At 35.4% G+C, this 25,356-nt stretch overlaps 1 protein-coding gene across 7 annotated transcripts in view; it reads right to left on the bottom strand.

Moving 5' to 3' along the window:
• Window positions 1-1,006: 1,006 nt before the first annotated feature.
• LOC110372253 (protein yippee-like) overlaps window positions 1,007-25,356 on the bottom strand; it is a 115,472-nt gene continuing 91,122 nt past the window's right edge. For 4 of the 7 annotated variants that reach the window (XM_049838288.2, XM_064035725.1, XM_021328847.3 and 1 more), the window contains exons 2-6: window positions 11,266-11,381; window positions 8,757-8,893; window positions 7,506-7,549; window positions 6,496-6,604; window positions 1,007-5,277 (exon numbers count right to left, since the gene is read on the bottom strand). In XM_049838288.2, the coding sequence (XP_049694245.1) occupies window positions 5,188-5,277; window positions 6,496-6,604; window positions 7,506-7,549; window positions 8,757-8,893; window positions 11,266-11,302 (417 nt within the window). In that variant the 5' untranslated portion in view covers window positions 11,303-11,381 and the 3' untranslated portion in view covers window positions 1,007-5,187. Of the gene's footprint in view, window positions 5,278-6,495; window positions 6,605-7,505; window positions 7,550-8,756; window positions 8,952-11,265; window positions 11,382-25,356 lie in introns of those variants that run through there. The other 3 variants (XM_021328851.3, XM_021328850.3, XM_064035726.1) reach the window with 3 other exon arrangements.

Genomic DNA, 25,356 nt, shown 5'->3' with positions numbered 1-25,356 from the left:
TTGCAATTACGGCCGCTGCCGGCCGCTGCTCTTTCAGTGGGAATTGACCCTAATGCAGTATACCGTGGCATATAGGAATAGATTTGGTCAGATAGGGCAGTCGCTTCTTGTAAAGCACTGGTACTCAGCTGAATCCGGTTAGAGTGGACGCCGACCCCAACATAGTTGAGAAAAAGCCCAAGCCTTTCAATCCTCCAAAGGATGATGCAGTATACCGTCGCTTCGCGTAGTATGATGCTGGTTTGCCAAATTTGCCCCTTTTTTCGTTCCTAATACCTTAGTTCCGGGAGATACGGAAACACTTTGAAATTATATCGGTTTAATACTCCTTGATAAATAATAAGTAAGACTTTTATTTTGATGCAACCGGCCTTGGTAATAAAGTTCATTATTCAATGATACACAACATGTGTTACATGTGTGTGCTTAACAGATTGAATTAGAATTATTTATATGAAACTCAATTAGATACACGTACTAAGACTGATAAACATATGTTAATTTTACTGTAGGATATTATTAACAAAAGATACATTTTTTATGGTGGGTTGCACCATTTAACTATAACGATAACCGAACCATTTTCAGTTGGCAAATCGCCGATTTGGCTAATGGGCGGCAAGTATGTGGCTGGTTATAGTGCTTATGGAGTTAAATGGTGCAACTCACCCTTGGCATTTCCTCTGATGATGTGTCCTAACATTTGCAATGCATGTATGAGTCCCTGGCTATTTTTAAATGCAAAAATCTTATGACTTTGTATAAAAAAATAATCGCGTTCTGTACACCCAAATGGACCATGGGATTGTCAATAAATAGATTTTTAATTTTTGTTTATAAATAAAAACTTTTTTGAGAATTTTGATTTTGTTGACATTGTATTATAGTGGTATTTCAGTGTGTATAATATATGTTGTACGTCTGAGAAATTAATTATTTTTCTTAGGATTAGGAAAGGACATGAAAAATGTTAGTCGATTGTTACATAAAAATAAAAATGCCAAAATATTTTTAATACGAAAATGTGTTTTATTACGCACTTATTATTTCAACCAAATATGTTTACTCATCTATAGCATAATGCGTACACAATCGTAAGAAGACACCACGAATTTTTTTTTTAATAATGCATCGTTACTTACTAGGAAAATACAAAAATATTAAGCGGTTTCTTGGTGAACAACTAATCGGGATACCTTAAAAATATGCGAAATGTACACGTACTTAATGAAATGCACCATTTTATAATACGCTGTTCATTCACCTTGGTCATCAGTTAACACTCCAAGACCTTTGTTTTTGGGCTCCTAGAACATGTTTCAAGTTTCCAAAATGCCATACAATCTGACGTTTTCTTTGCTCAAAAATACAGACGAAGGCAGGAGAGTTTGTATTAACAATCACGCGCTTCACTAAAACTCTTGAATCGATGTGATTGACTCCATTAAAATCGAATAATCAATCGATATAAATTACTGAACATGTCGATATGCATTTGTCTTTTGGCTGACGATTGTAACATGTTCTAGATGTCCAAAAACTATACGGTAAAGTGTGTGGGTGCATTGTTTAGAGCTAGAAAGCGCTTTTTCTCTATTCTCGACAACAACAATCACTTCGACCAACAACCACAAAAACTAACATCAACTCTTTATCTTCACTCCACGAATACTGATCATAGTTTTATCTTAACAATGGTCCAAAAATATCTAATAGCATTCCTAAACGATCAAGTAGAAAAATACTTTTAATTATGCCTCACAGAAATCTAGCTTCATTTGTTAATTTTCCCCTCACTATCATCAAGATATATTTTTTTTAATATTAATATCTTCTGTGTCATGTCGAATTGCGTCAAAGAATACATTGTGGGTCTAAGAGTGTTAATCTATACTACTGTGACAATCTCGATAAGTTTCGATTATCGTGTTGCATAATGTTCAGGATGAAAATATTACATCACTCTGTATAAAACTAAACTTTTATCGATATCGATAAATAGAGTGGGGATTTAAAGCATTTTTGTTTTGATTACGCTCCATCTATCGATATGCAATTGAAATCCGTAGCATCGATACTATCTAGAACTATTCTAAGGCTTTTCATCTAGAATACTGCTCCCAATCTTTCATATTCGACAAAATGGCTGCCACTGCTGTCTCGGAAGTCGAAACTATGTCCAGTATGCAGTAGTCAACTTCAACATTTTATAACAATATTTCGACAACGACTTAATTTAAAATGTTCTGCCTCGACATACCACAATTTTGCCCTTAAAAGTAAAGCGAAACAAATACCAAGGCAGATTTATTTTAACATGATATTTCTAGCGTGTTCCACACATCAGATAAATTCGTTTGCTCATGAAATGAACGCTAATTACCCAAAAACCTATATGGTGGGGCATTCAACAAAAGTATGAAAGTCACAGATTATATAAATGAATTCAACACAGACCACGTTCCGTTTCATGTCTTTATACAAATGGGGTTTTATAACTAACCTCTAACACTCAGCCTCTTAAACATTTTCATTGAACATTGTGCATCGAAATGTTAACATTAATCCTATGATAACAGTAACACGATTATATTAAACAGACAATATTGTGAACTTGTAATGCATTATCGTTTGACCTTACTTTTACGAATATGTGTTTTTCGTGTTAAAAAGACGTATTTGTTTGATGGCGCTTGGACGATTTTCATCTTTGATTCTGGGTTAAAGTGAGCTTATATTGGTATCCCTTTATATGTCACAATGCATCTTGATCTTATTATTGTCCAGATATTATATTTTGAAGACAATAACTTGTGCCAAATGTCAGGTTTTTAAGGTTTTACTATTTTATTTAGTTGCCTTAACAGCTGCCTCCACAAATACGTCTTTCTATGAACATAAAATGATAAAAAAGTGTCTTACATTCGGTTTTCCGACGATCTATGTAGCCAACTAAGTTTTTTTATTGTAAAAATAATATGTAGGTATCTTAAAAAATCTACCCGACTTACATGATGATAAAACTTTGAACTGCGTTTTATAAATGTTTATTCTGTTTTTAGTATTGTATAATGTGTTTGCAAGTAAGAATTGCATTTCTAAATGTTGCCATTTGCATTGAAAACATGTTTTCTTCTATGATTAGTTATTAAATTTTTTTGCTCAGTTCAATTGTTTTATCAGAATGTTAAGCCAAGCAGGCATTTTAAGGGCAAAGTCCTGTATTAAAAAGTTTTGATGAGCCTTCCTCCGATATTTTGTCCTAAACGATGTTGGCCTTTTTAATAAAGAACTTTGAATATTAAGACAGTTCTGGACAAATTTAGTGAAAATATTGCAATTTATCAATCTCCGGTTCCTTCAGCGATTATTTGTACACAATACATAATAAGTCGTAATCGTTTTGAGTATAATAATGTAAATATATTTAGAATAGTTTGTTATATTATATCAAATAATATTGAACCCGTTGTTTCTAAATGTGTCCAGAAGTTCACATTACGTCGATCAAACGAGCGTTCACTTATAGATTTTATTATATTATGTATATTACATGTTACACTAGTGGCAGTTATCAACGCTCTTGATATTCAACTGGTAGTTTAAAAGCTCACTAAGTTCATACTTCACAATATTTTTAAAAGGCTTTCAAGTCATCTGAAAAATATTTTTTAGGCGGAAAACATAATTGAAAATATAATATTGCGTTCGGTTTTTCAATAAGGCGCTAGTGACGTGAGTGATGTCGTAGTGAGCTTCTACACTCATGCGACGGCAAAGTCATACAAATACAAAAAAGTACTCCAATTACATCACTATTGAAGTCGGACGTCAAGTTAGTCGATTATAATTATATCGATATCGGGAAATTAATCAGTGCGTACGAGTTTACGATCGATTCACATAGACATAATCATAGATAATCGAAGCTCATGCAATTTCTTACAATGATAAGTTTATACAATTATAAATGAAGTACCAAGTGATTAAGATAAAATATACGGGTACATGGGTATCTAATTGATAATATTAAATGGAAACAATAAATGAATAATAAAACCGTCCGATGGCTAACTCACCGCGTACGTTCATATAAAAATGAGCTCAGATTTCGTTTCCGACTACCAACGAAAAAGTTGGAACAAAAAATAACTAATTTTGGAAAAAAAGAACTAAAATTGCGAAGACACGCGAGGAACAGTCGAAAAAATGTCGTCAATAATTATTAACTAAAAATCACTAAATCATCAGGCGCAAAGTAAAATAAAATGGAAATCATCTTCCCACAACACATCAGTTTCGACTAGTTTCCTCACAAAAATAAAATAAAACAAAATAAAAAGCAAATTGTACAGCTGAAATCATTAGGAACATACAACTGACATTATCTGAGCAACTTCTTGAAAGAATACGTTCAAGAAATTTAAAATTTCTATTACTAACATACTTATCACAGGTTAAAAGGGACAAGAGAAAGTATTAGTGTTCTCTCAATACAGTACATACGTAGCTACATAATATAAAAACTAAGACAACTTACGATGTACTAGCGACCGCCCGAGGGCGGCCTGATGAAATCGTTTTTAAAAATAATAATAAATTCTAAGCCCATAGCCCCTTACGTGGGGCGGTTGAGATCGATTACTTACATTTATAACAATATAACATTACGTTGACTGGCGGTGCCAAAGCGCTGAAGCCGATTAAAGTAAAAGAGCACATAAGGCGATATCGTCACTGTCACAGTTGCGCCGCGCAACTCGGTCGGACGCCACCTCCCAATAATAGTTACTTGTGACAAAAATAATATGTAGTCGTGTCCAACCGAGTCACGCCGCGCGATCATCCAGCTTCAAGATATACCCTCAACGTCAAAGGGCTTCATAGTCTGTGTAGTGGAGCTGTGACGCTGCGGGAGTGTGGGGGACGTCGCGAGTGAGGCGAGCTGTGACGTGACTCGCCTGCCGCGTCATCACGAAGGCAGTAGCTGGCGGCGGCAGTACATGGCTGCCGAGGCCTCGTTAAGGAACACTCGTGGTGCGAATTACATGTTTGTGGGTAATTGACGCTTTGGAAAGTCTTTGTAGTCGCGCCGGGGTGTGGGCTTCCATCGCTTGGCCACCAATCGTATCACAACAGCACTGTAGTCAGTAGGCCTCGAGTCCGGCCGGTCGGAGGGTCGGAGGTCTAGTCCCACCCGTTCTCCTTCACCATGTGAGCTAGTTCTATTATGAACTTGCCCTCTTTGTATTTCTGACTGGATTCGAACGCGTGCTCCTGTAAAGACGGATCATATTAAATAAGGGATATAATAAACACGTCTTACCTACCGTTTTGCGGTGCATTCGTAATTCAGTTTGAGATATCTAGCACGTGCCCTACCTAACCGATGGATTTGCAAGTGAATGCAATTCAATAGAGATTACTGAGGTATAAGAGGAAGCAGAATTTCAAGACAAGGAAGGTCTAAGTTGAGAGGTATACCGGGAACTCTCTCTAAGGAGGAATGGAAACGGAAAAGTATTGTGCCGACGCCAAATAATTTGGGTACAGGCCAGAATGATGAAGAAGAATACCATATGCCTACAGATTTTACACGAAAACAGTAAGTACCTATCAATTAGCTAAGATTTTCCAATAATCTCTTCTAAGGTAAATAGTAAACACGCATGAGTCTTGCGTGTTATTTCAGTAGGTACACAAATTCCTTATTAATGCGTGTTACACTTCAGGTTTTATCAATATCAGTTAATTAAAAACCCACTTTAATTGCCCGACTAAGGGTAAAAAAATAATTTTATCGCAACAATTATTATTTTCGCTTATACGAAGGGCAAAAGATTGCTTTTAAATTATAAAACGAAAACACATAAGGGTCAACTTAATTTGAACTTTAAGTTAAAATCGGATTTTAAGCCCATAGATATTTGGGTTCATAATTAGGAGTAACTACGTAATGCAAAAAGAATTAGTTTCAGACAAGATTGTGGGAAGTTTACAAAGGGTCCTTTAATTACTAACCTATCTACAGTTTGGTGAATTAGTTAATTGCTACAAGACTACCTAAGTAAACTTTTAATTGATATCGCCTTGTTACCTTTGTAACGGCTGAAACTCCTTTGGACCTAATAGTGAACTTAACTAATAGGTTTGTGTTTGGATTTCACCACTAATAATTTTGCAATTCTAAAGTTAGCTATTTGACGCCTTACGGTTTGTTCATCATTTTTATATCTATCCATTTTGAAGTCAACATGAGCCCACTTTGGACGAGCAAAGCTCGACAATATCTGTACAAATACATGTGCAAATAGCCTGTATACTTTCCCGGGTTACCTACGTGTGTAATTTAAAATTTTGTTTTATTTTTATGTAACATTTCATTTTATCGCTTTAGTACCCAGTTTTGGCGAGAAAGCAGGAGTTATCATCAGACAGACAGACATATGGACTTTATCACTTACAATATTAGTAAGTAAATTAAGGATAACTTACATATTTCCATCCGAGCATGGTCTTGCAGCACTCGCAGTAGATGTCCGCGACGGCGTGCAACCCCGTCAGGAGCACGCGCTCCTCTGCCGGCCCGCAGCCCACGTTTACACTGAAATATTACAACAATACACCATTGAAAACTTATGAAAAAAAGAAATATACGTAAAAATCACCATGACTTCTAATCACTAGGTTTGGGACCTTGATTAGGTGTAATAGCTTCTCGTAAAAAAAAACTTTGGATTGATGTCGATTTACCTATATCTGTGCCATTTGTTAAAAAATCAGTCCTGTAGTTTTCTACGACTGTTTGATGTAACTATTTGGCATGTTACAACGTCTGCCAGCATCGAATTTGCTTTCAAAATATCAAGTTTACCCTAAAAGCCTGTTCGCAACGTCAGGCAAGTTCAAACAAACTATCTTATTTTCGACGATTTTAAGTCAAAAATATTATGAAAGACGTTGATTTTCGCCTCGTTGACCGTGACATTCACAAAGCATATGACATCGGAGTCTGGAAATAGAAAAATAAAACTGCAGTATCTTTGAAAGTGATACCACGGTGCACCGTATTGAATATTTGAACGGAAAAGCTGAATTGCACCAATGTTCTATTGCAGGCGAATGAAGGACGCGCATCAAGTTTCAATCATTTAGCAATAAGCCGTCAAGAGCGAATATAATCTCGATAACGGCTTAGTTATTTGTTTACGAACCTAGCTTTAAAGTCCATGGTGTACCTAGAACTCTGCGCATACAATAACTGGATACGCCTTATACGTCTTCCCTGCGCCAAAGTGCCCTATGTCAAGTTTGTGCTATGAATGAAGATTTGTGCTCATGGTAGCTACGGTTGGTTGAATGCTCCAAGATGCAAAAGGACTAGCTACGTAAATAATGCTAATATGTCTTGTGTTGAAATCCTAGTGTGCTAGGCAGGTCGCCGGCATGAAATATCTATGCATGAATACAGAATATGTAAGTGACGTTGATAATGTTATACTCACACTGAATTGAAGAGGTATGCGCGCCCCTGGCTGCCTTGAAACGACTGGAAACAAACATATTTTTGTTAGATTCAAATTGTATTTAAAATTATGCTCTGTAATGCAGTTTCAGAATAAGAAAGGTACCTTCGCGCTATATATACCTTTACGTTTCTGAAGTGAGCCATTTGCCCTTGAGAAGTTTATCATAAATTATAAAAAAAAGAACTTAAATTCGCTGGGTTTGGCAAATAGCTAACTTCAGAAATACAAAGTGAGAAAATAATTGGCGCGATCAGTAAGTGCCAATAACCATAGGGTAGGTCATCCTTATCGTAAAAATATAATAAACTTGATTTTAAAACGGTTTAATCCTGAATAAGTAATTGTGACAGCTTATGGCAGACGGTAAGCAACAGGCGTTTGTTTTAATTGAAAAGTTACGAGATAAAAACGAGCTTTCTCTTCTAGTGGCGAATTAATTAAAGTTATTTTTAAATAGTGCATAGAGAAGGAAAAATCGAAATGAATGGTTAGGTTAGGTTAGGAGACTGAAGAAAAGTTGATTGAATTTTCTGAGATTTGATATGAAAATGAAGAGACTGATTGTGAATATGAAGAGTGACACAGAGGTATGGAAACGTCAAACATTGCGCTGACCCCAAATACATGGGGAACGGGGTATGAAGCAGATAAAAGAGGATAAATTGGCCTTTAAAATATTGTACGAGTACGGCAGATGATAAAAAATGTGCTTCAGGCTAAATATGTTAATTCTCTTAATAACTTTTTTGTTTAAGTAAACCACAAAGTTCTATATAAAAACGAAGATTAATTACATGGTTGTTGATATTAATTTGACCGCTACAGGAGCAGTTTCGGTAGGTGTCAATATCAGAGTCAGTCAATTAATTATGAGGCGCAAAGTTTGACACATTGGCAAAAAATATTGACGTGGAAAAAGAAAAGTGAGATTATTAATGTTACAAACAGTGCAGATACTCTTTGCCGGAAGATCAATAATATTGACACGAAAGGAATGGATTATTTTACTATACAATAATTATAATTAAAATAAATAATAATACGAGTATGTAAAATGAAAGCAAAACCAAAATTAGACGATGTAAAATGACGAACAAATCGCCAAATCTATGCTTTCCCAAGGAGTTCTCATTTCAAACAGCCTTTCATAAGATTCGTCAAAAAAACATCGTCTGAATTCTGGCTGGCCAGGAACCAAGAAGTTTGAAGTCCAAAGAGTATGCATACCTTAGATATAAGCTCGTCATGGCTGGCCAAGTGCGCGCGGCAGTGTATGCAGCTGTAGGTGCGATGCGCCGGCGGCAGATACGCCTGGAAGGTCTTGACGGGAGTCCTCGCGGCCGCAGCGCTGGCGCCGCCCTCGCCTGCCACCCCCGCTCGGTTAGTGACGTCACGCATGAGTGCCTGCTAGCTACCAACACACTGCCGTCAGCACTGGCTGGCGGACGCCCTAAGTGCACTATGATTGGCTGCCGTTGAGGTTTGTATGGAGTTTTGAATGTAGAATTTATGATGAGTCTGTTGCGGTTTTCGATTGGAGTTGTATTCAGATTGCGAACGCGTTGATAAAGTACCTTCATAGCTTGCTTCATAGTTTTTTTTTAGTAGAGGTGGCCATAGAATATGGACAATCTTATCACGTCGTCATTAGTGTGGCGAAACACAAAGAAAGTTTAGTTGTCTAACCCCAATTGCTCACACCTTTTATGTTGGTGGAGGAGCTTAATTATCAATGGTAATTCATTGTAAGAAGTAAAGTGACAAAAACCAGTTTAAACTTCTCCTATATAAAAAGCTCTTTCAAGACTCGCAAAATGTATGCGCAAAACTACGTATCCATATTTTCTGTCATCAAGTTTTGGATTCCGTCCAAATATATGCGCATTGTCTTGTATTACAAAAGATAATCCAATGCCTTTCGTTTCACAAAGGTGCAACGTAGCTGGATCTAATTTGGATGTGGAAGCTATTTCAGAAAGAGCTTATTTTCATGTACATTATCAAGAATATCCGTTTTATATTCTATTTCAGATACTAATATAGAAATACCTAAGTCCCTACGAGTAAATAACAAAGAACTTTTTATACCCTCACAATGAATTTCTCTTGGATTAGAACCGTAACCACAAACGGATTTACGGTGAAACTTAATACGAACTAGAAACCTATATCTTAATTAAGTGTCGCACCGAAAACCGCAATAGATCTAGCTTTCTTTATGAAAATCCAGCAATACCTAACTTTAATAGACAGTTTCTGAATTAAGAATTCAATTGCTTGAAGCGAACATCAATTCTTAATTCAAAAACCTTCAAATGTCATTTGTTATTTCAAAATAGGAATGGTTCTGTCAAATCCAAATGCATTCTCAATTCAGAAACCAGCTTTAGTAGAATTTTGGCTATGGTTACTCAAAATGTAACAAATAAGGTTGCATGTATTACAACCTCAATGGCAGCCATAGGATTATAGTGCACGTGGGGCGAACAGTAACAGCACTCATGGGACAGTTATTACATAGAATTCTAATTAGATTCCGACGTTACCAGACTGTGTTATGCTCTTGCTCCACCTGTGTTGTTCATGTATTAAACTATTGATCTGAAGATAGGTAGGGTAGTAGCAACAGTAGTAGTAGTACAGTAGTAGTAACAGGGACAATTTTATGTGCAAAATAAATGGGTATCTAGCCAATATGCTACACTTTTGAGTAGACGGACAGAGTTTATTTTTATATAAATGCAAAGGACTTTTACCGACTCTCACAGGATGACAGGACTCTACATAAGCCTGAAATATATATATATTTTTACTGACAATGTTAAAACACAAGCGGAGCAATATAGCTGTGATTCAAACACTAGGTCCATAGAAAACGTGAGCTGTACCATCTAGAACGGCTGACGTAAAACTGATTAATTACGTAAAGTCATTAATTATCTTTAATTAACTATCCGTCTAATGGAACTGCGAAGACTAGCTTTGATTGTTTCTGCCCATCTTGCTTCTGCGTGATTTTTCACAAGAATTTCAAGATGAAGTTTAAACGTTGTAACTGTCTCAGTCAGAGAGAGGAATTGTTTCAGTAATTCATATATTTGGACTTCCATAAAGATTCAAACATCCGAACTGAGAACTTCCTTTTTCAGAAGTCGTAAATATATAATTTTGATGTGATCGTTATTAAAAATATCAAATCAGGTTTTTCAAATACAATCATAAAATGCTCCTGTTTCGTTCACTCTAGCTAGATGGTAAAGCTTAGGTACGCCAACTTTGACCTGTGCTTAAGCCAGAATCTCAAAATCAAAAAGGTATGGTTTTTAAAGATTGTCATTAGTGTAAAGGTGAAATAACACATTAATAAGATAATTACTACCATATCCCAGTTCAAGAAAGAGTTCTACACATTCTGCATAGCTCGTTTCAAGCACTGGAATTTGGACACCCATGACGCGCAAAAATTTTCATTTTCTAACTCTCTATCCGTCAGTTGCAGAAAGATCCATTAACATTAAAGCTACCTTAAATCTATTGACTTCACTTTTCATAAGATAAGATTTAAAGGAGCCTTAACTTGACTGGATCATTCTGCAACTGACGGTATAACTGTCATTCGGAGGTCTTCTAAAGCCTTCCAACGTATTTTTTTCACCATAACTGACAGTTGGTGGACTTCTAAAGCCCTCCAACGTGTTATTTCACCCTTCTTCATCATGTTATGTGAAGAACAGACCTGCCTGGCGCGAGCAGCAAGCACTCGCCGCCCACATGAGCCGCGGAGACCGCTGGTCACCTGCCGCGCGCGCTCTCGCACCGCGCCGCGCGCCACCACTTTGATCCCGCCACCCTCTGTAACAAGGGAAATTAATGTTAGAATGGTATGTTAATCTCCTTCTTTTTTGAGTCTTTCAATGCAAGGTATTTTCATTTTCTTCTTATCTTTTAATTTTACAACAAGCTATGACTAGTCCAACCACTTTGATCTCGCTCTCTCACCCTCTCGAATCCCCCTCAGTTTAGACCGATTGTCGGCTAAAGTAATTGTTCTATGAGGATCAGCATATACAACATTTTATGTTGCATAACAATTTTAGTAAACTTATAGTACACTCTCGATTCCTTCACTCTCAGCCTGATGCGACAGCAATCCGGCACTATATACTATAGATCAAGTTTTCCCTAAATTATGTTCCCAATCCCAAATGCCATTCAAGATTTAGAACCTGGTGTATACGTGGTTGTAGATCATCACATTGTACTGTCTTTAGCAACTGGTAGCTAGAAGCCGCTCAAAGAATCGCTTGTGTAACATAGGCATACAGAAAGCAGGTCACTGGTCCCAAGGGAAGACTTGAACATCGTTCGACGTGCGCTTACCGCATTGGTTAAGTATGACATTTTACGATGAGCCAATAAACTTGCAGTAGTTTGTTAATCAATTTTATTACCAGCCTTTTAAATTATCTACTTAGCATTTGTATTTATGGACTTAAACTCGATAGAAATATTAATTTAGAAATGGATGAATTTGGTCTTAACTTTCGATCAAAACTAATGCAATGAAACTATTATGAGCAGAACGCGGACCAAAAACAATAAGAAATAACCTATATTTCCTTAACACTTAAAAACATAACTCCTGGCAAGAATCCAAAGCTTTCAAGAGAATTCCTTTTACTTTAATAATAAGCATTAATGCTTAGTGAATAAGTTATTAACTTACTACAAGCACTTATACAAGAGTTTCTTCCTCTGATTTTAATTAGGGTCCAATCGATCAACTGTCTTATTATAAAAAAGAATCATGTGCTTGAACGCTTTGGGCATACAAATGTTTAAAGATCAACCTCGTGATCAGTATTGCTTACTTTTTGAAACTTTACCCATACAGCAATCTAAACCGAATTCACATCAAACTACCCAATGATGGACGAAGTATTCCATGTACCTAGGCAATTTTTTCATTCATATACGTAGTAAACTAAAATCACCCCCATTTTACACATATCCTCTCACAGAATTATGGCTCCCTCAATTTGGGGAGAACACCTCCGAAGTTGGCATCACTATTCCTACATATTACATTTGGTGCACGTTTCGATCACCGGAGCGACAAGGCCGCTTCGGTCTGAGTGCCCGAGCATTGACCAACGGGTTAAGAACCCAACTTGTCCATGGGACGGTACGACGCCTGCGAACGAACATAACGTTTTTTAGACACTCTTTAGTCTATGTCACAATCAGAGTACCTATTGAAGTGTTTTAAAATATGCTGATCAATGCCGAGGTTACTTGTTGCTACGGACGTATTTTATCTGTTCGTTTATAAGGAAAAACGTGTTGATAGAGTCAAATGTACATAGGTAATCCATGGACGTCTCAGAAAAAATTGCTCTACATATATCATTAAACATATGCCATTGTATATTTAGAGAAATCAGGTTAGTCTTTTTGTAAAGAATTCTGATCTTATAAACAAACAAAACTAAAAACTACGTCTACTTAATCACAATACGATCTAATTATAATGTTACGGTTATGCTCCAGTAATCGTTTAACCACATTCTTAACCTTGTGATATAAATCTCGATTCAAATCAAATGAAATTCAATACTGAAACGTGTCAGGCCACTATTAACACCTTTAACATTGACAGCTTTTCAAATTGTTCGATACTCTATTATATACTCTATGGTCTACCCGTTCATTGAACTCTAAATAGGTTTTATTCCAGATCATTGTCTCTGATTGTAACATTTCCGATATCTAGGTCTCAATTTAGACCACACTCGAGCTATTAAAGTATATACCACGCAATTTGAAGTCCGGTGAAATGTGAAATGACTTGTAATGGCTGCCGTAAAGATGGCGGCAATCAGTAACGCATTGTTGATCGGGTAATACCCCCTGCTCACCATAGACTATAAACTTCACTGAGAAATGCGGATATGAAAACTATAGCGTTATTTCTTATATTATAATTTCACGATATTAAGTTTATGACATGAAAACGTTAGACAATTATAAACGTGAAATAGAAATGACAGCCGGAACCTACACTTTAACGCGCCTTCCGAAACACAGCCATTGGTGTCCTACCAAAATACACTTAGAAAGTACATAAGAACCTAGAAAAGTTGCATTGTTACTTGCCTGACCTGTAATCGAACCCACACACTTACTTAAGAGGTTAGTTCTTTTACCCGCTACGTAACCATGACTCTCAATCCAAATATAGCCGATATCGGAAAATCCATTTCTATATTCAAACTATAATATTGACACTGACAGTGTTCGGAAAAAGCGTTGTCACGGTGGATAATGATCACCGTTTATGTACTTATACATACTTAAGTACTGTTTGTTTTAGGCCTATTCTTGTACATACATATATAAATGATACCTGCCCACTCTTGGTTCACGTGTTATCAATGTATATATACTTATGTACATATACAGTCATGGACACATAATTAAAGACACTGTTGGAATCTTAAATTGCTGCCGCATTTCATCTGTATTTATTTTTTCTGATTGCTACTGGAACTTTATTTTCTATTTTAAAATATTTAAGAGGGCATTGTGAAATATTAAAACTAAAGACTATCTTCAGTGATCCTTCGCGACAAGTTTTTTTTTCGCTTTATCCGAATCTCGAGCGGTATGAACCATAACGTGGCCTGGCCATATAATTAAAGACACTCCATTTGCTCAGAGGAAGAAATGCAAATTATTAATATTATTGATGGTACTTTTCTATAACAACATTCCCTACACTGTAACTAAGCATACTAATGAGTACTAATATTTGGTTTATTTCCTTTTACCTCAATGACAGCACGACATCCCTAAGCGTGCAAGCGGTCAGTTTTGTTTTAAGTCGCTACGGGAATTTTCTTCCATGCTTCATAAAAATCTGTGTAAAATTGATCAATGTTTCATGTATGACTTATCGCCATTGTTTTTTCTGGCCGATCACCAGTTTGTTTTCTATTAAATTTGCGATGGGCCAAACCAAAACCGTCATAAGTTGCTCGATCAAAGAGTCCTTTTTACTACTCCTACAGTGTTTTTCAGAACTTTTCTAATTTGGAAAGCGCTAAGGACCGGTAAATTATGCTTAGCATATAACAAAATGCTATTTCTAAAATATTATAGTACTTGAATTCGCCTATTTTTAATAATATCTTTCTAAAAGATCACCACACCAAGTAGTGGAGAGAAGCCCCACACTATTACTTTTTCGCCTCCTATGTTTGAGAACATTCTTAGTGTATTTTGGTTCCATTTCATGTTTTGGAGGCGTCTAATTTCGATACATTATTTTAGAATTATTCGTATCCCTTTGTTTAATGAGAAAAAAATACATTTTTGAACACTAAACTTGTTAACTGCACCTTTCACATTTGATAGAAATAGGCAACTACAGTATGGACACGCGGTGCTTTTCCAAAAGTAACATCTTCCAATACCCATGCCTTACAGCTTTTCCCGACCCGGTTGTAGTCTAAAAGTTCTGCAGACACAATTGTCGTCCTTTTAGCATCAGATGACTCCCAAAAAAACCAGTACCGAATCATGTAAATGGTTCACTATTTGCCTATAGCACCGCCTTAAAGTGTTTGCGGACAAGTTTTCCTTGGGGTCGGTTTTGAGTTGTTCTCAAACCATGCCTTTTTTAGTGCCATTGATAAGAAATCTTTAATAATAAATTTATTACCATGTCCTTACTACAGATCAAGTGGTATGAATAAATCCGTATGTCAAAATATAATATTAAAAAGCCTAAAACATTTTACTTACCAGAATTTTTGTTCTAGTCTTATTGATAGGACTAAAATGAAATTTTTTAATGAAATAAACCTAAATTATTACCTAATTCGAGTTTTCATAAGTATTTTACTCACTTCAAAAAAAAGTATGGCAACTATTTGTATCTTTCGTTTTTTTTTCTTAACTGAGCTTTAACTGTCTTTAATTAGCTGACCAGCCAAGTATCAGCTACAAAAGTTAGTGTTCATTTCCCATAGAGCTTTATATCTAAAGTAATTAAGAAAGAAAATATTTTTTGTCCTTAATTTAAAGAACACAATGTAATGTTTGTTTTAATAATTATTACACTACAGTTTATACCGTGCTTAAGCTCATGTCAGTACCATAACTATTTATTTCACTTCGAGTCCGGGGGTGTCTTTAATTATGTGTCCATGACTGTATACAGGTAATATCAAATCAATAACAGTTACTTGTCCAGTCTGGTATGATTATCTAAAAAAAACTTGAACGTGAAAAATGTAATTGTAAAAATGCAATCAGCGGAGTATGTAGTTCAATATGTCCATTCCATTGCCTTGTGTATGCAAGTAATCTTAATACGAAAGAAGAAAAAAAAAACAACCAAAAAATTCTGTCAACTGTGAAAATTTTAAGTCCCAAACAAAATAAGTCGGAAACCTCATAAGTACCGACTACTTAAAACTTGAAATGCAAACGTCGTATTTACAGCGTTTTGTTATTGAAGCTCAACGGCCAGTCCCAATATTCCAACTATCTGTTGTTTTGCTTACTAGAGATAGAATTTTGACATTAGCCCCATACACGGAAAGTTAAATTCCTATATTGGGAACTAACTATAGTATATTGGGAACGGCCATAAGTGTTCGACGGTATAAAATTTCAATAGCTCGTAAATCCGTACGAGTAATGTTATACATAAGTCTCAAATAGTACCGTTTGTGCCAATTCCCAGGCAAAGAAAAACAAAAGGAAGTTATTAAAGAAATATAATTGTAGTATAATATGGGAAATTATAACTGTTTATATTTCAGAACTATAATAGAGTAGGTTAACGATTTCTTCCCATTATTGTGAGGCGATAAGGAGATTCAATATATTTTGAAAAGAAATTGGTAAAGCATTAATTAAAAAGCAAAATGATGTGTTCTCAATAAAAGTTATATACTTAATCCCGGTTGGTGGGAAATTTGTTCTTCACCGCTTCTTCTTTCCAGCCATAAAACTGGGTAGTGGTGCAATGGGGTGTTTTGGGGTCAGTGGCGTAGCGTGGGGGGGGCAAGGGGGGCACATTCCCCGGGCGGCAGCTTTTAGGGGGCGGCAAAATTTACCCAATTAAAAAAAAAAATTGTTCGCAACTAGTATCTGCGCCGCTACATAAAACTGTCTAACAATAAAAAAAACATTAAACAAGTTGAAACTTTTTAAACTTAAAATTAATTATTGTTAAAAGGATGATGGGCAATTTTGTATGAACCCTGGCCTGATAACCAATAAAGTTCTAATGTGAATTAGATTATTGCTTATACCCTACAGTTACTGAAATAAAACAGTTCATGTCAAGAATCGACCGGAAATAAGTACAGTCGGGCACAAAAGAGTTATACTTTTTGCACAATTTTTTTTTGGTTAAAATAATATCCATAGTGGAAAAATTCATTGCATGATGTATTTTCGTCAACTCGTCACTTATTTAAATAAGCCTAGGGTAGATTATCAATTAAAATCGGTCTTAACTAGGCATAATTGTTTTAATAGCAAAACAAAATATAAAAACTTTTACTTCTACCACCGTATATTCTTTCCATTATTGGAGATAGCATGTCCTCGTGTGATATGTCCTGACTAATATGGACAATAATATAATGCACTTAAACATCGCTCCCATACAAAATGAAGTGGTCCAAGTCCATAGGCTGTCCTATGCTATCAAGTGTCATATCTTCGTTCTCCGGTGGTTTACAAGGTTTTGGCCATAACAAAAAATGAAGCTTAGGGTATAAGCTATCATTTGATATGCGAATGGTTTTTATTGGATTTACCGGTTAGACTCACCAGAACGGCGGAGTACGTACACCATATGTTGTAAATACTACCTGCTAAATAATCTTTTTTCTTTTAATAAACTTGGAAAATATGGGCACAGATACCTTCTGTAACTCGTTCTGACAATTATTGACAATAATAATGCACTTAAACATCCCTCCCATACGCACTGAGGTGGTTCAAGTCCATGGGCTGTCCTATGCTATCAGGTGTTATATCTTCGTTCTCCGGTGGTTTACAAGGTTGTGCCCATAACAAAAAATGAAGCTTAGGGTATAAGCTATCATTTGATATGCGAATGGTTTTTATTGGATTTACCGGTTAGACTCACCAGAACGGCGGAATACGTACATCATACGTTGTAAATACTACCTGCTAAATAATCTTTTTTTTTTCAATAAACTTGGAAGATACCTTCTGTGACTCGTTCTGACAATTATTGACATTAATAATGCACTTAAACATCCCTCCCATACGCACTGAGGTGGTTCAAGTCCATGGGCTGTCCTATGCTATCAGGTGTTATATCTTCGTTCTCCGGTGGTTTACAAGGTTGTGCCCATAACAAAAAATGAAGCTTAGGGTATAAGCTATCATTTGATATGCTAATGGTTTTCATTGGATATACCGGCCAATTTTACCCATCATCCTTTGGTACTTAAAACACACGTGACACTACATTTTACGTAATTTTGGTTTTGAGTCTTAAATAAAAATAATTAAAATTTCGCGCTCGCTTCGCTCGCGTATTTAGAAGCTGTATGCGCTTGGTTTTGCATTTGTCATCAAACAAAAAGTTAAGTACGTTTGGGCTACACTTTTCGTAATATTTGGTTTAAGTCTCATAAAAATTTCGCGCTCGTTTCGCTCGCGTATTCAGAAACTATATTATGGCCCTTATTTTTGCATTTGTCAACAAACAAAACGTTAGGTATGTTTGGGCTAAATTTTACGTAATTTTTGTTTTAAGTCCGATAATTTCGCGCTCGCTTCGCTCGCGTATTCAAAATGGTATGCCCTAATTTTACCTCTGTCAACAAACGAAAAGTTAAGTACGTTTGGGCTAAATTTTACGTAATTTTTGTTTTAAGTCCGATAAAAATTTCACGCTCGCTTCGCTCGCGTATTCAAAAACGGTATGCCCTAATTTCTACCTCTGTCAACAAACAAAAAGTTAAGTACGTTTGGGCTACATTTTACGTAATTTTTGGTTTAAAATTCCGATAAAAATTTCCCGCTCGCTTCGCTCGCGTGTTTGGAATTTTACAACCTTCCAGAAATCAAGTAACAAAGATATAAAAGAAAAGTCTACTTGAGAACTTCCCCCTTCTGCCGGGGCTGCGGGTTGTTCGAAAGAGTTACCATAAAACATGAAACGCTTTCGACAGAACACGACGGTTTTTAATCAGTAAGAGTCTGACACTCCCTCACCGCTGCTAACCCACAGCGGGAAGGGTCATTTGATGATTTTTAACGTCGATACAAAAAAAAACCTTTTTTTGAAGTCGGTTAAAAATGACAAACGGCCAGTAACACTTGTTAAAAAAAATACACGGGAAGGGGCGGCAAAGTCGACAACTGCCCCGGGCGGCAGATACCCACGCTACGCCACTGTTTGGGGTGCTGTCCTTTTGTATTAAAATGTTTTTTTTTTAATTGTCTATGTTCTAAATGTTTGAGGTTTAGACATTTTGTTCGGAAGAAGGTTTTAACCAGAGCACATTAGAATAGTAGATGAATCTATCGCTAATGACCGAATGTATTAAATTAAAGGCAAGGCATAGGTGAACATGCATATTTTATAAAACAATGTCATTGTGTCAATTCTTTACTAAGTAGTTTATTTTTAATTTTATTCACTATACCTACGTTTGTAGTGTTTTAAATATTATTTAACTAACTTCCAAAAAGGATGTCCTCAGTAAAGTATTTGTCCGACTTAGGAGAAGGTTAAAGTCGGTTTTATATTTAATTTATTTCATTTCACATTACGGAGAATTATATGTAAGGTTAAGTTAGGTATATGATTTATTTATTCTTTTGAACCATCTTAAAATACCATTGAAAGAAAAAAACTATTCAAATCGTGATAATTATCACATCAATTCTTATTGCGGAAAATGTTTTTTTTTTTATTTTAAACCACTTTTGCGTTATATTCAAATTCATCGACAATAACGTTTATGGCTCTTTATTGTTCATGAATGACAGATATTCGGCCAATGTCAAGGTACACTATAAAACAATGTATTAATGACCTAAGATTCTTTTTGACATTTTGGACGTGACGGATTTTATGTGACACGAGTGTATGTTCAAACATTTAGTAAAAATCTGAGTAAAAATCACCAACAAATCTTGTATATTGTTAAAATTAGAATAACAATTAGTGTTATTTAAAACTATCATACTTTTATGGGGTCATTGTATGGGTGAGCCCACTTAGTGCATATCGATTTAGCAGGTAGGGTAATACCTACCTATGTTATAAACTGACCATAAAGTTTTGTTCCTACTACGATGTTAGAATAAAATTACTCTATGGTACGTTCTTTGTCAAAACAGCACGGTAACCATATTGTTTTGAAAATGATTTGTGTCAATGTCAATATAAACTTCATAGCACATGCGCAGTAACCGTTAGTAATCGTTTTATTTACGCGCCTTTTATTATCACTTGTCTGTGGACACGATCGCTACAATAATAAAAAGTTTATTTTGAATACAATTCACGTCGGCCAGGATTGGGTCATCGTTTTGATGCCACCTACTTCTTTGGAAATAATTAATTGAGCGTTGTTTGATGTTTTTAAATTTTAATCTGTCGAAAAATCATTAAACGAGTGTCCTAAATTAAAACATATATAAAACCTCTCCTCTTTGCTCGTATAAGAAAATCACAAAATATGTTCTATGGAAATTCAAAATTCAAATGCGGCCAACAAATCGCCTCTTTGTTTCAGCTGGTTGCAATATTGGCGCCAATGTTTGTTGATCCGTGATGCAAAATGCGAAGTATTACTCATACTCATACAGACCACATGATCTTCATAATTTATTATCCTTTTATGAATCTCAACCACGCTTGCACAATTAAAGATGATACATGTAATGGCAATAATGTATGATCAAAATTAAATGTGACTGAGTTACTGGTTTTATTCTATCACAAGAGGTTCTTTATACTCTGGGTTGTTTAAAATAGAAAATTTATTTGAATAAAAAAAGATATACTTTGTGTATCTTGTAGGTGAAGATATAGAGAGTGTATTCTTCAGCAACGATTCCTACACATTATCGTTTATAGACCTATATTATTAAATTATTTTAAATTGCCGTTTCATCAACGTCCATTGAAAGTAAAAGTCCCACAATAGGATTAACGAAGCTATTTCCATAAACATACCAATTTATTATCTGTGGAGGTAACTGTTAACCCAATTATTATGTTTACCTCGAAAATCCAAATATATTTTTGGGCAAAAACATGAAGGCTCATTGCTCTAATGACTAGCCCCGTTTCAATGTACGGATTAGCCGTTAAGCCTAACTATCTGGAATTTTGGAATAAATCCAGTTGACCTATATCCCTACATTAATGTGGGTTGCGGAAACTGGGTTGTTGCATACAGATATAACTTGAAAACAATGACTGCTTTTGTTCTGTCGGCCGATTTTAAAACGTGTAAAGGAACGTGGTGAAAAGTTTCGAGTATTTATTTATAAAAATCATTTTAATTTTTCATGGACTTATGACAACCAATATTTCTTTTTACATTGAATTTGATTGCAAAAAGAAATAAAGACATAATAATATATAGTTTTGGAGTAGTAACAGCTGATATACCGATTTGTATATGAAAAAATTGCGTTCATAAAAGCACTAAAAAGTTCCAATTGATATCATTAGATTCATCGCAAGGAAACAGCGTGAAAACGTGTAAGAACTTTATTTTTACTTTAAAGACAAAAGTATGTAAGTTAAAGCGTAGCCCACATGATAGATAGCGGTCAGAGAGAAACAGATTGAATTATATAAAAACTAGTTTAAGATCTTTACGATGCAATAAAACTGAGAAAGCAAAGACTAGAGATTTCATAAATCTCGGAACCAAATAGATTTTCCTGAAAGTTTATTAAATAGAGATCTACATTTTTGCTTTGATGAAGAAGATGACGGAAAAACATTAGAAGATACTTCATAGACTGTTATTTACCAGGAAGATGCGTTCAGTAATGGCGTAGACGATATCCATTAAGATAAACAAGAAAATGAGTTTCTTAGTAATATAAAATATTTGCGTACATATAAGGAACAAATAGAGCATGTGTTGACCACAGACAATCAGTAGAATCATTTTCCCACCATAATTTAGATTCCATTACTAATCACCTGGATTATAAATGGATCCAACCAGAATGACTTTATGACTAAATCAATCAGTCATCCTTCCCAAATAGGGTTTTAATGGATTTTGTACGAATATTATTTTATTCATTTTGCATGGTTTGAACACAGGTTAGATGCGATCAGTTGGTCACGATTTGATTCGGTCATGACTGGACTTTGTGTCTTATGGTTATTGATTAGCATCGGGCGTTATGTTGAGTTCATCTTCATCTTTAGCTGTATCAAGGGCATTTTAGCTTAGTATCCCATATTTCCTTCTTCATTTTAATAACTTTTTCTTAACTAAATAAAATTTATTCCGTGTATTCTTTACATATAATTTTGCTCATCTCTTTATCATCATTTCACTCTAAAGTACGAAATCCATTACACATAGTACGGAGGTTCTTAACACCAACTTATACTACCTCTACAATATAACAAAAAGCTCTCAGAACTCAAGTACTTGCTGACCTCATAATTTATTTCCGTCTCGTTTAATAATGTTCATTCACCTCAAGTTTAATCTTATTACTTTCATCACTATAGTCCTGAATGACGTCATTATTGGTTTTAATATTATCATAGTTAGTTTAGTTAGAGGTCCCAATATTGCATGTGTCATTAGAAAAGTTTGAAACTGGTTTAATTGCTGTTCTTAGAACTACGACTTCGTCCACGTGGACTTAGAATATTACCAGTTCTATTGTTTTTAGAACGAAGTGAATTCTAAAATTTGGTACATATTTATTCTAAAAATATTTTGATGTGTATGTATTAAGTAATTGTAATTGTAAACTACTTACTTGTTTCAGATTTCGATTGCACAAACACCAAAAATAAAATTAGATCTTTATTTTAGCACTGTAAAGTACCTACTTTTTGTTACACATTTAGCAAAAAGTTTTTATCCTAGGATGTAAATGACACCGCAGAAGCTAGATTACTATAAAAAACTTTCAAAGTCGTCTCAAGTTCATTGTTCTGAATGAATAAAGATATTTTTTGTTTGCTAATAAGGCTGGTACACGAATTAAGGACTGCGAAAATAATTATAGCACTAAGTATATTTCTGACTGTCCAAATGTAGAGTATAATTTGTATGAAGCTTATGTCAAAATTCAATCTAATCCCAAAACAATAGATAGATCGCTTATTGAAATTCACGGTAAGTAAGTTTTTTGAAGTCAAACAAATAAATAGGTAAATAATGTAGAGGAGAGATCCCATCGATGATCTGAAAGATGATTGGAAAAGTAGTTTTCACAGAACGTGAAACAGGAAAAGTTAAACCGTAATAATATTAAGATAGATATAGAGATAAATACTTCACGTAATAGTTAGAAACTCTTAATTAAGCCTCTTAGGATTGCAAAGGCCACTGAGCATTAACTCTCTATTTCAAACTTTATAATGTGTTATAGAACTTAGCGTTTGATTACGTATAGAAAACTAGCCTCCGCTCGCAGTTACATCTCGTACCTAGGAAATATTTCGCACCCCTGTATAAAAAGTCACCCATTGCCAAACGATGGATCATCTACACTAAAAAAATATTTCAGAAGATTGAGACAACCTCGTTAAACCAAACGAACTCTTCAGTTTCATAAAACTAAAATTTCTGTTCATTTAACATTTGCAAACATTAATGCTTCATTAAAAGTAAACCCTTTAGATCAACATTGACTCGAACAAATGCTCTCAATAAATCCAGTCCTTTATTTGCTTGATAAAGCCAATAATTCAAGCCCACCATTATAAAATTGGTGCAGATTGCAGTAACAGTTGCGAAATTAAGCACACGTGCAAATATTGCAATACTCTGTTTAGTGTTTGTCCGCCATTTTAGCTTTGAGCTTACAAATACTATGGAAATAGTCCGATTGACTCGATAGCTTGTTTGAATAGGCTTGTTATATTGCCATGCAGGTTTAGTGCGTTTCGTTTTATTGGATTCATTTGTTTATTTGCGCGCTTTATCATTCTTTACAGTTGGAGTATCGGTTTGGTAACTGGGTTGAGGAGGTCACATAGTCGTTACAGTTGCAACAGTTTAGGATAGAAGCCGACCCCGACATAGTTGAGAATAGGCGGCATAATAATCATATTGATGATGATATTTGAATTTTCTTCTTTCTTAATGTTTTTAAAGTCTCTGAGTTCGAATAGCTCGTTTTTTTCGATCCTTGTCGCTTCTTTGTACATAATGATTCTAATATGTTATTCTTCATCTCAAATTAATACGAAAAGGCTAGGCAGATGAAGATCTCAAACTCCTAATCACATACGTTCATATATTTCTGTTGTCTCACCTATTTTGTTGCTTTACTGTTTTTGCTTCAATCAAACTTGACTGCAAGACAGCACTTTTTGAACGTCAGGAATTTACTATAGAGAGCCCCCAAAACGCCCACCCTTCACCACTTCCTATGTGTTTTTGCTGGGAAGAAGAAGTGGCGCAACAAACTCCCCAGCAACACATCAAATCTAAAAACTAGTTCTTCTTCAAATCTTTGAAAGCTACCTTCTTCTTCGAAACCTTCCCCAGTCAACTGCAATTGTATTGGCGATTGTCTTTCAGTGTCGCAACAGCCAGGCTCATTGTTCCCAGGAGTTGGGGCAACACTTTCAGAGTACCACCACAATGCATATTGTTCGTTTGCTGACGACGTTTGGGAAATTACTTGCGTTGCGACACCGTCTGTTAATTAAGTAGTTAATGTTAGATAAGTTGCTTTATTGTTGTTTTGTTTCAGGTCTTTGGTATTGAAAGTCTTGAATTGTGGTTGCCCTTCCAAAGCATGCATTTCAAAGTGCATCAAATCATCTGCTATGTTGGGACGACTAAAAGTATTCCTTACAAGCTTCCGGACCGCTGAAGCTAAAAGTAAAGTAATCTTTATTGTGCTATGAACAATCCTGTCTGGGAAACCCGATACCTCTTTCTAGGTGTACAAAATGTCAACTGGGTTCCACCAATTCAACGCACCTTCCAAAACACGGCGGAACTCTTCATGAAAAAATGGTCACCCATTCTCGGACTGGCCGCTTTCTTAAGCCTTCCCTTATCATCAATTGTTAATTAGTGACGAGATAAATAGACTCTCATTCTCTTAAGTCCACTAGCAGCTGTTAGCAGCATCTAGACGGTCCTTGCTATTTCAAAGCCAGACAATTTCATTAAAAGGGGCCACTGACCGTTCTCTGTCGAAAAGAAAAATACTCTAAAACAGCAATTAGTTCGTTTATTCATTTTCAATCCAGTTTAGATTTCAATTAAGTTTTTATTAAACACTTTAATGTCTGAAGTTCAAGAGAATAAATTCTCGTATTTCAGGTCATTGAACTATTAGTAAGGACGTTTTAATTTAAACACTCTAAAAAAATATCTAAGGAAAATTAGATTCTAAAAGGTACGTTTTAGAAGCGAGCTGTCGAATGCTACTGCCGAATCGCTCTCAAAATATCGACATGTTTCATGTAGTCACTGCACGTGCGGTCGACAGTTGCAGTCGGCAGCTCGCTTCCAAACGGCAACTTTAAAATCTAATTTTCTTTTGTTTTTACTAATCAGTATGAACACATGGTACTGCA

The sequence above is a fragment of the Helicoverpa armigera genome, chromosome 8 (genome assembly GCF_030705265.1).
Source record: "Helicoverpa armigera isolate CAAS_96S chromosome 8, ASM3070526v1, whole genome shotgun sequence".
Classification (NCBI taxonomy): domain Eukaryota; kingdom Metazoa; phylum Arthropoda; class Insecta; order Lepidoptera; family Noctuidae; genus Helicoverpa; species Helicoverpa armigera.
The sequence above is the reverse complement of the archived record's forward strand: the minus strand, read 5'-3'. Positions and strand labels throughout refer to the sequence as shown.